The 13,637-nt window shown below is 42.3% G+C and overlaps 1 protein-coding gene across 1 annotated transcript in view; it reads right to left on the reverse strand.

Moving 5' to 3' along the window:
• Positions 1-3,795, reverse strand: part of MYOC (myocilin, trabecular meshwork inducible glucocorticoid response) — a 29,866-nt gene extending 26,071 nt beyond the window's left edge. The window contains exons 1-2 of the mRNA XM_006872662.1: positions 3,608-3,795; positions 3,234-3,433 (exon numbers count right to left, since the gene is read on the reverse strand). Coding sequence (XP_006872724.1) covers positions 3,234-3,433; positions 3,608-3,795 — 388 coding nt within the window. The remainder of the gene's footprint in view (positions 1-3,233; positions 3,434-3,607) is intronic.
• Between the last annotated feature and the right edge of the window lie 9,842 nt (positions 3,796-13,637).

Here is a 13,637-nt window from a genome sequence, read left to right on the forward strand (position 1 = left end):
CTGTAGGATCAGCACTGGGTTGTGAACCACAACATCAGAAGTTCAAACTCACCAGTTGTTCCTCAGAAACTCTATAAAGGATCAGTATGAGTCGAACCACCACTCATCTGTCAGTTTGTTGTACTGTGGTGGCTGGTGTGTTGCTGTGATTCTGAAAGCTATGCCACAGGTATTATAAATACAAACAGGGTCACCCATGGTGGACAGGTTTCAGGTGAGCTTGCAAATGAAGACAGATTAGGAAAGAGTGATGAACTACTTCCAAAAACCTTATGAATAGCAGAGAAACACTGTCAGATATAGTGCCGGAAAATGAGCCCTTCAGGTTGGAAGGCACTCAAGATACAACTGGGGAAGAGCTGCTTTCTCAGAGTAGAGGTGACCGTTATAACATGAATGAAGTAAAGCGTGTGGGAGTAAAGCCCTCGGGACCTTCATTTGCTGATGGGGCATAACTCAAAATGAAGAGATCATATTTGGTAGGGTGGAGGGTCAGAGAAAAAGAGGAAGACCCCCAGTGAGATGGCAGAGTGGCATCATCAATGGGCTCAAGCGTGGCAACAACAGTGAGGCTGGCCCAGGATCAGGCAGTGTTTCGTTCTGTTGTGCATAGGGTCGCTATGAGTCGGTACTGACTCCGTGGCACAACAATATGAGTCGAGACTGATTCGACAGCACTTAACAACTACCATTCGCATTGCATGACCCATGACAAACGCATGTTTGTCAGTGTAGAACTCTGCTCCCTAGGGTTTCCAATGGCTGATGGATGGGTCTATTTTCAGAGGCACCACTGGATGGAACCAAGCCTCCAACTTTTTAGTCACCAGCTGAGCATGCTAAGCATTTGCACCATCCAGGGACTCCAATATATATGTGCATATATAAACAAGTGATGTCTGTGATTCTAAGGAGATTTTTTTCCCATGTAACCAGTATACAATAAGGAAAATGGTGGTGACTATCTGAATTCTTGCAGAGTAATCACAAGGTCGGCAGTTCAAACCCACCAACTGCTGCTAGGAAACCCTGTATAGGGCGCTGTGAGTCAGAACCAACAAGAACAACAACTGTATGGTCAGAAACTGCCCACCTTCTCAGCCCTTAGCTTTGTTCACTCACCCTCAACAAGCCCTCACACTGCACATCTCAGGTACTGCCAAAAAGACATAAAAGCACGCCTACCCCCAAATACCACTTAACTCCAAATCTTGGACTTGAAAGCCTTTTGTTTCAAGCATTTCTTTCCTTGCCTTTCATCTATAGGTTCTCTAAACTAGAGGGCAACTAGGGGTCCTGGATGGTCATGAAACCCCAGGTGGCAAGACCTGAATTCTAGTCTTGGTTATGTTCCTAACTGGCTAGACAGCCATGGATAATTTCAATAACCTTTCTTGGCCTCAGTTTCCACAGCTGCAAAAATGAGCTCATAGATGTTTATAGATCCCATTCCACTTCTACATTTTTGCCCTTATTTTAAAAGTAGAGCAGCTGGAAAGAACGAAAAGAAAAAGGAAATTAGAGAACATGTCAGTAAATCGCCCAAAGACTCATTAAATGACCACAAGCAATGAAATAAAACACTGCCTTTGTTTTACACACACACACACCACAGATACCCCACATATATACACACATGCAAAGATTTTTGTTAACACTCTAAATTCATTCCATTTACAGTCTGAAATAATCAATATCTCACAATACTGCTAATAACAATTTTTTTCATTTGTTCTCAAAGGGTCAAGTTTAAGTCTAATTTCTACTACTAGCCAGCTGTGTAACCTTGGGCTTCTTAGCATCTTTGTACATCACTTTCTTTATTTGTAAAATTCAGAATTGGTTCTCTTCCAACACTAGCTATATAAGATTTTAAAAATCCTTTACAGTTTATAAAGTCACTTCAATTGACTTCCATTAGAATATATTCACTTCACTTTAGAAATTTCCATTGCCATTTTATAGACAAAAACTTAGGTGCAACGAGTTAAATGACCTTTCAGGGTCAGACCAGGTCTTAACTCTTAGGTTTTCTAGTTTCACACTTATGTAGCGCTTGTATTTCAAGTAGAAAATTTTTTAAGTAGAAAACTTCTTCTAAAAAAATTCTCTATAATTTTTTCGGAACATTTTCAAAGCTATAGGAAAAGTTAAAGAAAAATACAGCCAATATCCCTCGTACTACCCACCCAGAGGTCTCTGATTTGAAGCCACAGACTTGAAAACCCTGGGGAGCACAGTTCTACTTGAAACATATGATGTACCAGGAATTGGAATCACCTTGACAGCAACTTTTTTTTTTTTTTTGGGGGGGGGGGGGTACCACCCACTTAGATTCAACGAATGATAATATTTTGCCACACTTTGCTTTACCTTTCTTCCTCTCACTCTCTCTATAATGGCAGTCTTTGCTGAATCATTTGGAAGTGAATTGCAGACATCATGGCCCTTCACCCCTAAGTACTTGAGCATATCTTCATCTTGTTGTTAAGTATCATTGAGTTGGTTCCGACTCAAAATGAAACAAATGATATGGTTTCCAAGAAGCGGCTGGTAGGTTTTAACTGATGACCTTTCAGTTAACAGTCCACAGCTCATCCTGCAACATCATACCAGGATTCCACATATCTCTTAAGAACAAGTATATTCTCCTACATAACCATAATATCATATCTCACCCAAGAAACTGAACATTAATGTATAACCTAGTAAGAAGTCTATATCTAATTTCTCCAATTATCTCAACTCTATCTCTTGAATCTTTTCTCTCTTTCTCTCTCTCTCTCAATGAAGAATCATGAACCACATCTCTTTGGTTCATGGTCACCAGATCTCTTTCTTTTTGCTAGGTTCTGTTGAGTCGATATGACCTTAGGAAGGTCATTTACCTGCTCGCTATGAGTCAAAACTGACTCTATGGCACTTAACAAAAAAACCTTATATATCCGTCTGCTCCTTATATTTCTTATTTTGCTATCAACTGTGAAGACTTTTGTCATGGACAGACACAAGAACCTGGAACCATTGACCATTAAACAGAACTACCAGAAGCTAAATTGCTAATAATACGTGAAAGCAATTGCTTTGCCCTCCTTATTTCCTCTGCTTTGCGCAATATGTAGAATCGGTGGGAGACAAGAGAGAGCAGGAAGGGGAGCCTGGGACCTCTGTGGCAGGTCACCATGAACTATATCACCTGCTGGACTCGGGACCCCTCTACCCCACATTCCTACCATCTCTGGAGTCTTGTGGTGGGTCCTGAGAGGTGTCTAGGGTCTTGGGACACTGGCTCCTTCTCAGCCTTGCCACCTCTTGGCTGCTGCTTTCCAGCCTCCTGGCCAGGTCCTCATTCTCCTGTCCCAGTTGTCTCTTCTCTTCCTCCAGAGCAGACTTGTCACGGAGGAGGTTGCTATAGACTGTCTCCAGTTCCCTGGTTTGGATTTCCAGTTGGTCCCGCTCTCTCCTCAGGGTACCCAGCTCTCTTTGCATCCTGTCTTCAGTGTCCCAGGTTCCAGCAGATTGATCCTGGGTCAATCGCTGAAGCAGGCTCTCCAGGTTGCTGAGCCGGGCCTTGGTGGCTTCCAGGTCTGCATGCTGTATACTGCTATCTCTCTGGAGGTCCTGGATGGCCGACATGGCCAGGCCTTGCTCAAAGCAGCTGGACTCATGGGGACTGGCCACGCTGAAGGTGTACTGGCATCGGCCACTCTGGTCATTGGTCTTCTGGAGCTGGGCTATCCTGGCCCCCAAACCCCATGCCAAACAGGCCAGGAGCAGCAGCTGGACAGCTGGCATCCTGAGCCCACAGCTGCAGAAATGTGCACAGAAGCCCTCAGTGCCAAGGCTGGGCGAGGCTTCCCCTGGAAAACGCTGCTGCTCGGTGAGGTGTCTGGAGGAGCAGCCCTACTGGCTCATGCCTGAGCTCCAGGGAATTTTATACATACGAGGGGCCAGTCCTCCATGTGTGTGGGAAGTGGTGGCCACGTGAGGCCGGGTGGGGTCAGGAACAGGGGAGTCGTTTTCATGCTGTTAGCAAGAGTCTTAAAAAAATAACTGTTGAGAAGTCTGTTTTGAAATTCTTTGAAACAGGGGTGTCCCACTTTATACCCTCTACACCTCCATAATAATCCCAGTACCTCCACCTCCAGTATCCATACCCATTTTGCCCACATACATCCATGCATGCCCACCTCACCCAGAATGATTATTCACACATCAATGTCAAGAAGAATCTATTTCTGGTTTGTATTGTCACTTCACTCTGCACACACTTTATTGGGAACCTGCTCTATGTTGGGCACTGTGCTACGAGCCAGGATAGAGAGGTGTCCAAGACAGTCCATTCTTGTAGCAGTGACAGAGAGATAGCAGGCTGGCTAGAAGACTAGGACAGAACATTCCTACCTGCCTTCAGGTTGATGCATTCCTATAGAAACAGCTTAAAGCAGAATTCTTCCTTCGCTCCTAGCTTTAAAACTAGTGTGGGCATATCTTTGGGAGACCTTCTTAATTTCAGTCTTGCATTTTAGTCACCCGTGTCAATGTTAGCCTGTGGACTAGTTTTTACTGTGTATGTACGTGTGTGACATGAACCCCATTGATGAAGTTGCTGAAACCCTCCTCAGAAAGAGGTGTTTTATTTGACTGTGTAAAATACAGAGAATTATAAAGGAAACAAATAATATGGAAATGCAATTATCAAAATATTTTTAATATTTGAAATAGACTTCTTTACCTAAAACCAAACACACTGCCATCGATTCAATTCCAACTGCACATTAAGAACAAGAAGAGCTAGCAGGAGAATCTAATTTCAATCATTGAATGTAAGTGACACTTTATGATACTGTCAACTACTCTAACATAGTACAAAGATGTCTGTAATTTCCATTGGTGATGCCAAAATCACAGGTATGGCTAATGCTATAGCAGGTTTAGTGCTATGTTTATATTGGAAGGAAATGTTAAATGTTTAGTTACAAATAAAGATGCAGTTGTTGTTGTTTTTTCCTATCTAAATTCACTGACTTTCTGGAGCTCTTATCAAGAATCCATGATTTTAAAAATAAACTCGAAGAGAAAAGCAAACAAAACTCACCAGTTGTACCAAGAACTATAGGAGGGCTCTTCAAGTCAGTACATATGTGGTAGTCTTATCAATAATTTCCCCCACATGATTAAAAAATATGCTTTCTATTATAAGATCAGAGAAGTTTCTAATACAATGTACGAATAAGAACTATATATATATAGTTTAGTTTTTCTACTTATCAAGCAAGTAGAATGATAAAAATTTAAATATATTTTAATTGTATAGCTGACCAAAGATATATAAATTTTTTCCTGTGTATTTAACAAATATTCTAAAGGGTTTCACATGCTTCCCCCCCCACACACACATAAATACATGGAATCAAATTTATTCATTCAACAACTTCTTGTTTTATTACCGGAAAGTCTCCAGTGGTTTGTTCTAATGAGAGAATAAATATACATTGTTTTCCTGCAAGTACATGAAAAAAAAGAGAAAGAAAATAGTAACTTTTAAAGTAATGTTTGCATCTGAATATGTTGTCTGACACCAATAACATCTCCAGTATTTATGAAACAGAGATATCAGATGTGCCCTGGCATACTTACCTTGGGGTTGGGAAAAACATACTTTGATCTAAACCTTCTGTTCTTATTGGAGAGATTCTAAAGTTAGGCCTGAATTTGAGACACTTATGAATGGATGTCTATTACAGCTGACTAAAAGGTGCAATACTCAATCCCTAAAATCAGACAGTAAACATCACTGCAGTAGTTTTTCAAAAATAAGATCTTGTAGTCAGCAAGTACCAAGTTCAAATCTGTATGCCTTTATCCTTAGGAATGATTTCTTTTGTAAGGTACTTTCTATGCTTCCAACTCTATGGAGTAAGAGAGTTTCTGATAAAGAGAAATGTAAATAATCTTACTACCTTCAGTGTGCCAAGTGTTAAAGTACTTGACTGCATTGAGGTTCGATTCCATCCAGAAGTGTCTCAGAAAAAAGGTCTGGCGATCTACTTCCTAAAATATCAGCCACTGAAAACACTGCAGCAAAGTTCTACTCTGACAGATGTGGGGTTGCCATGAGTTGGAATCTGCAGCGACTAGATGCCCGTACTTTATTATTCTGCTTGTAAAGGAAGACCATAGGACTAAAAATCAGGCCTCCCAACTTCCCTTGAATCAATATCTCAATGCATCAGATAATCTAGGAATATACAATCTGTGATTCCTGTGGCATTTCTAGTCAGTTTCCATTGTCCTTTAAATGAACCCTGGTCTTTTAAAGCCATGCTTCATCCCTTTCTCTCTTTTTTTCATCCCATTTCTTCCTCTTGCCTAAATTGCAGCCACTCCATGGCTATCAAGCTGTGTAGGTGTTGCTCAGGGTGAAATGTAACAGCTCCTGGCATTTTCACTTATTCCAGCCCTGGTTTTGGACACCAGGCAAAAACTCCCTCCAGACATTCTCACTGTGCAATGCTTAGGGAAAGAAACAGTGGTCATTTGGCCCATTTTGCATTCCTCAATCATTGTGGCTCATGGCCATTTCTTCCACCGGAGTCAAATGTGATAAGGACAGACCAAACTTGCACTTTCTGCCTTCCTTCACCACCTCTACTACATCTCAGCTGCTTGAGCTCTGCCTGCCTCCTTCCCTCAGCACGTCTCTTTCGAATAGAATCACAGTGAAGTGTTCATAGAACCCCAGAGCCACAAGGACAGTTGAAGAAAAGAAAGCTAAGGGCCAAAAAAGGAGACAGATTTGCCCAGGGTCACAAACCAACAAGTAGGAGAACCAGAAAGAAAACTGCAGTCTCCTGACTCTAGAAGTTCTCCACCTTCTTGCATAAACTGAGCCCACCAAAGTGCTCAGTGGTTGCCCAGAATACTTGAAAGACCCCAGTCACTACTTCCATGAATCAGAGCTCTGGGAAATGAGCTTGTTTCCTATATGACTATTAAATAAAGGCCTTCTGTGAAGGAAAACTCATGCACACCCTTGAGTTTTTACATCTGATTTTATGAATTGGCATCCTGTCATGAAACAGAATTATTCTCCTAAAAACAGAGGAAAAGGCTCACGGGGAAAAAACAGGAAACTTGCAGCCCCTTGAACATCAATACACATCTGGTTTGCTTCAGTCTGTCCTTTTCACCTTCCTGCCTTTCCACACCCTCTCAGTGCCAGCGTCCCCATTCCCCAAGTCCCCACCTCACAGAATTCTCTTGGACACCAGGACCCCTTTCCCACTGAGAAAACATTGTCCACTCTGGATTCTCAGTTAGACTATGTTCCATCTCCATTTCCTTTCTGGAGCTTGGAGCCAGGCAGTCTCCAGTCCAGATACGCCAGGCAGCCAAGAAGACGCTTGTAGGGTACGTTTCAGCCAACTGCAGCATGATGGATGTTGCTGCTCCAACAGATTGGAAGGCACTGCTCTGGGTGGGCCTCTGATACAGGATGGAGGCAGCAGGGGGCATGAAAGAGGCATCATTATTAATGGAGTGTTGTGCACAGTTACTCAAAACCAAGCCAGTGGGATTCCAACTCATGGCAACCTCATTTGTGTCAAAGCAGAATTGTGCTCCATAGGGTTTTTGGTGACTGATTTTTCTGAAGTAAACCACCAGACCTTTCCTCTGAGGTATCTCTAGGCTAGTAATCAAGCAAGTTAATCATTTACCCTAACCAGTAATTCTGTAGACTCAAAGTTGTGTCTATTTCCATTCTCTTAGCACTGGATTTGGAATTTTGGTGTGGTGCTGTAGGATACACACTGGACTGCTAACCTGAAGCTTGTTAGTTCCAATCTACCAGCAGCTCCTTGGAAACCCTAGACAGTATCACTATGAGTCAGAACTGACTGGATGGCATTTGACAACAACAGCACTGGTTGGTTGGTTACTAATTTTCTCCTGCAGTTCTTCCATCTGAACCTGTAAATTCCATGGGGCCAAGGCTGGTTTGCTCACAGTTTTGTCCCTAGAGTGAGACATAAATAAGGGCTCAGGAAATTTTCAAAAGTTACGTGGATGGATGAATGGTTCAAATACAAATAGAAAACAAAATAAGGAATGAGAACAAAGCAACCAGTGGCACAACGTTCTAGGTGGCTAAGGAGACTCTGGTAGCATAGTGGTTACGAATCGGACTGTGAACGTTAAGGTCAGCGGTTCGAAACTGCCAGCTGCTGCACGGGAGAAAGATGAGGCTTTCTACTCCCGTAAAGATTTACACCCTCGGAAACCCTGTACAGGGTCGCTATGGGTCGGAACCGACTCGACGGCACACAACAACAACAACAAGGAGACTCTGCTCACTTCCTTGGTACTGAAGAGAAAGCCTTTGCTGCTGGCTTTAAGGAGTTTGCCTCTGGGCGTACACCCCTCTCCCGGAAGTGCACACAAAACCAAACCCAAACCCAATCTGACTCATAGCAACCCTATATGAGAACATGAAACTGCCCCATAGAATTCCCAAGGTTGGAAATCTTTATGGAAGCAGACTGCCATATCTTTCTCCTGTAGAGCAGCAGATGGATTCAAACCACCCACCTTTGAGTTAGCAGCCAAGAGCTTTAACCACTGCACCACATACACACTCCTGGCAATACACACACAGACAGCCCCAAATGGAATAATTGTATGCAAGACTTTATTTCATCACAATTAGACAAAGAGGTTCCCTGCCAAATTGTGGTAAATAAAACAGTGAATGAGTAGCACTAAATTGAGGACCAGGCAAGGGACTGATGAGAAGTTGATTAGTCTAAATTAGGTGACTGATGATGAATCAAGCTGGAGACCCCATGACACCATTCTCTACCCTGCAGGGCTCCTGTTTCCTTGCTCATTTAGCAATTCATTAATCATTTTAATGAATACTTAATGAATTTTATGATCATGAAGCACCTACTATGTGTTAGAGGCCCTGCTGTGGCGGTATAGGATAAGTACTAGATTGCAAAATCTATTTGAACCACAAGGTCAGTGGTTCAAAGTCATCATCAGCTGTCCCTCGGAAACCCAATGCAGGGTTGCTATGGGTCGGAACCGACTCAACTACACTTAACAATGACAGCAACATGTGTTACATAGGAATGCTAGTGATGCAGTTTGAACCTTGGGGTTCAAACCAACCTTGCAGTCCAGTGCATTATCCCACAGTGCCACACCAGGTTAACTGTTGGCCTGGTGGAGCAGCTGACTGCTAACCAAAGGGTTGGCAGTTTGAAGCCACGAGCTGCTCCTCAGGAGAAAGAGGTGGCAGTCTGCTTCTGTAAAACTTAGAGCTTTGGGAACCCTATACAGGGCTGCTGTGAGTTAGAATGGACTGGGATATTCTTCCTTGTTGAAAAATCAAGAAACTTCCAAGGGCAAGTCCCAGCAGAGGCAGCCACATTGTATAACCTGGAAGCATGTCCTAATTCCAAGAGCAAAGCTTTTGTCAGACAGCCTTCTCAGCAGAATCTGGAAAACTCCAAATGTCATGTCTTCAGCTAATTAAAGTCCAAACCAGCTGCCATTGAGTTGACTCCATCTCATAGCGACACTATAGGACAGAGTAGAACTGTCCCATAGGGTTTTTAAGGCTAGTGGTGCAGTAGTTAAGCACTCACTGTTAGCCAAAAGGGTTAACAGCAAAAGAAAGATGTGGCTATCTGCTTCTGTAAAGATTGCTGTTACTACTAAGTGCCATTAAGTCCAACTCATAGTGACCCTGTATAGGGTTTCTGAGGAGCAACTAGTGGGTTTGAACTGTCAGCCTTGCAATTAGCAGTCCAGTGCTTATCCTACAGAGCCACACCAGGACTCAGTCTTGGAAATCCTATGGGACAGTTCTAATCTTTCAGTTAACAGGCAAGCACTGAATTACTATAACACCTCTTTTTAATTAAAGTCAAACAACCTCTGCTTCATCACAGTAACACTTTTTACAGTTTTGTTGTTGTTGTTAAATGCGGTTGAGTTGGTTCCAACTCATAGCAACCCTGTATGGGTTTCCAAAGAGTGACTGGTGGGTTTCAACTGCTGACCTTGGGGTTCAAACCAACCTTGCAGTCCAGTGCATTATCCCACAGTTCCACACTAGGACTCTGATGACAGTTTTAGACCTCCAGATTCTACTTTAACCCCATGACCATCTGAAAAACCTTATTGTATTTCATGGTTAGTGGATTTCCCTCCGGGAGTCCTGGTGTGGCACTGTAGGATAAACACTGGATGCTAACTTCACAGCTGGCAGTTCAAACCCACCAACTGCTCCTTGGAAACTCTATACAGGGCCACTGTGAGTAAAAACCAATTCTATAGCACTTAACAACAACAACATAGATTGATGGGTTTTCCACACAGACATTTGGGAGGATAGAGAGATATGAAAAGAGCTGGGTGACACACTGGTTTACAATCAGCTTTTAATCTAAAGGTTGGCAGTTCAAACCCACCCTAAGGCTCCTTGGAAGAAAAGTCTGGTGAACTGCTGCCATAAAAATGACAGCTTAGAAAACTTTATGAGTCAGTTCTGTTCTGTAACACATGGGCCACCATGAGTAGGGGGCTGACTCCACAGCAGCTAACAACAATAGCAAGGATCAGAAAAAAAAGTAAGACGCGTCCGACCTGTCTGGGAGGGGCAGATGAAAAGAAATGCGGATGGGTCCCTTGAGATGCAAGGGTGAATGACTGTCACCAGGACTGATTGTGAGGACTGGTAATGTAAAGGTGGACATTTTATAGCAAGGAGGGGAGTGATTAACCTTTCAGTCTAGGACCTCAAGGCCCTGGGACCATCAATGGAGAAGAGCGGAGAGTGGGACCCCACCCAGAGGAGCAATGAAGACAGAGAGGATGACATAAAGAGAGAGGATGACACGAATAGATGGAGTGCCTAGGGACTAGGGATCCAGAGAGGGATAGGGGCTGTGTGCTGAGAACCATGAGGGGAGGGTGGGTGGGATTGTAGGGTATACCCTTTGGTTGGGCAATGATGCATGGACGGATGGTAACTATGGCAATGAGACGATGTATGATGGAATAAATGTAAAACTAATGTTCCCCCATGTAGACTATCACACAATACACAATAAAACATTAAAAACAAAAAAAAAAGTAAGATGCATTCAAAGACCAAAAATTAACTCATTTTTTTAAAAAAAGTCATGTACACAAAGCATTATAGATCAGTCCAGAGATTCAAGGGCAAGGAGGTTGTTGTTACGTGCCATGGAGTTGGTTCTGACTCATAAAAACCCTGTACGGGGTTTCTGAGGCCATAAGTCTATGTGAGAGCAGAAAGCCTCATCTTTCTCCTGTAGAGCAGCTGCCAGGCTCAAACTGCTGGTCTTGTGGTTTGCAGTCCAGTGAGTTAGGATTAGAATCCTTGTATGCCTAACTTTGGTGTCCTGGTGTGGCACTATAAGATAAGCACTAGGCTGCAAGATTGGTTTGAACCATAAGGATCAAATTCACCAGCAACTCCTTCTGAAATCCTATACAGGGTCACTATGAGTCAGAACCAATTCAACGGCATTTAACAGTAGGAACAGCAGTGCCTAACTTTACAAAACTGTTAGCCATTTAGGACCATGGTCTCATGGGACATTGCCATCAATTGGCATAATATAGGAGGTCTTCAAAAGGCTTGTGCGAAAAAGATATTGAAGGATGGTGAAATTTTCCACCAACTTTTTGAGGTCCCCTCATGTAGTTCATAAGGTTGTGTTCTAAGTATTAGTTTGGTGAGTACTGTCTGGAATCTTAAAAGCTTTCAAGGAACATCTAAATTACAATATTGGTTGCTACTCATCTGATGCAAAAGAGAAAGAAGGAAACCAATGACACAGAGAAAGAAGGAAACCAATGACACAGAATCGCAGGATTGTCTTCACATTCCAAGATCTCACCTACTTGGAGACCAGAAGAACTAACTGGTGTCCGGCTATTCCTACTGACTGTTCTAACCAGGGTCACAACAGATGGACCCTGATAGAATGGGAGAAAAGTATAGAACAGAATCTCAAATTCCCCCTCCTGCCCCCCCCCAAAAAAACAACACAGAAACAGACTTACATTAATTGAGGATTTGCCAACGCTCTTGCCCTGAGATACTCTTAAAAGTTTGAACTGAAATTAGCATCTGAGGCCACCTTGTAGCTAAATAACAAATTGGCTCATAAGATAAAGAATATCACCTCTAAACACTATGCTTTTTTAAAAAACCTCCTGCATGTAACCAAACAGCCAACAATTACTTTGAAACAAAGATGAGAATGTAAAGTGTAGGGAGACTAGATGAAAGGAAATGGAACAACCAGAATAGAAGCAACGAAGAGTGTTCACACATTGTAAAGAATGTAATTAATATTACTGAACAATATGTGTAGAAATTGTTGAATTGGAAACTAAACAGCTCTGTAAACATTCACTGAAAACGCAATATTATTTCAAAGATTTTAATCTTTAAATAGGTCTATATGTATTCTGTATCACATCTTTATTTTCAAATTCAAATGGTTAAAAGCTCATTATCTTTGAAGAGTTTCTTGAGATTCCTTAAGACAACTGAATTTACTAATGGTACATCCCATAGTGTCCTGGCTGACAGGTCCATTAATTTGAATACATCCAATGTCCTAATTGTCTTTTAACTAGGTCTTTTTACTCTCTGTTTTTGTTTTTTTCATTTTTCCATTAGAGCCCAGCTGGACCCCTGTCAATTGTTTGTGTCTCTTGACACAAACATGAAGACCTGGGCATGCTCAGCCTCCTAGTCACCATCTGTTATTAGAGCTTCCCCAGTCTCCTTGTGCTTCCTGCATTGGGGGGATTTTAGTTTTCTATTATTATATATATATTTTTAATGTCCTTTGCTAGACTGCCCTTCCTGAGCTCGCTACCACATGGTAATGATGCCTTCTTCTTCTTTTTAAAAATAATTATCCACTTTGGGATATAATCAAACCCTACTTTTTATGGTTTTCTCATTTTTCCTTCAAGTCCACATGGCTGTATCTTACTAAGAAGTGGAGAGTTAATTATCAATTTGAAAACATCCTTTTTTCCTTGCAGTCGTTTTCTTTATTCACTGACTTTTGGTTTGCATCATTTTTTCCTGAAGTTAAAAACAAAAAAGTGATTTTTCATCATTATTTGCTGCCCTGGAATTCCTGTTTGGACAAATGTCCTTCAGGTCATCCTGTTTTCGTTTCTTCACTCCTCTCTGGAGTACTAGCCATACGGGACCTCATGCTTCCTGGAGGATCGCTTACACCAGGAGAACATCAGTCATTGAAGTCACAGTAGACGCCACACAGTCTGAGTGCCTTCCTAGTGCCGACATGCTTTCTTCTGGACTCTTTACTATGGCGCCAAAGATAGACACCTGAAGAAAGGCAAAGAGATACACATCTCATTTCATTGAAGGCTCACACAGGCTGTGAGGTAAACTGGACAGAGATTGTAAGTTCTCCTTTAAAATGTAGGTCAGACCCCCTCTACACACAGAGTGGACGGAGATGGGCAACTTGGACATTGGATACTCAAATAGGGAGGAGGGGACTACAAAGGCAAGAAGTGACTGGCTTACAAGCTTTCAAGAG

Source organism: Chrysochloris asiatica, unplaced genomic scaffold, assembly GCF_000296735.1.
Source record: "Chrysochloris asiatica unplaced genomic scaffold, ChrAsi1.0 scaffold00207, whole genome shotgun sequence".
NCBI classification, from domain to species: Eukaryota; Metazoa; Chordata; class Mammalia; order Afrosoricida; family Chrysochloridae; genus Chrysochloris; species Chrysochloris asiatica.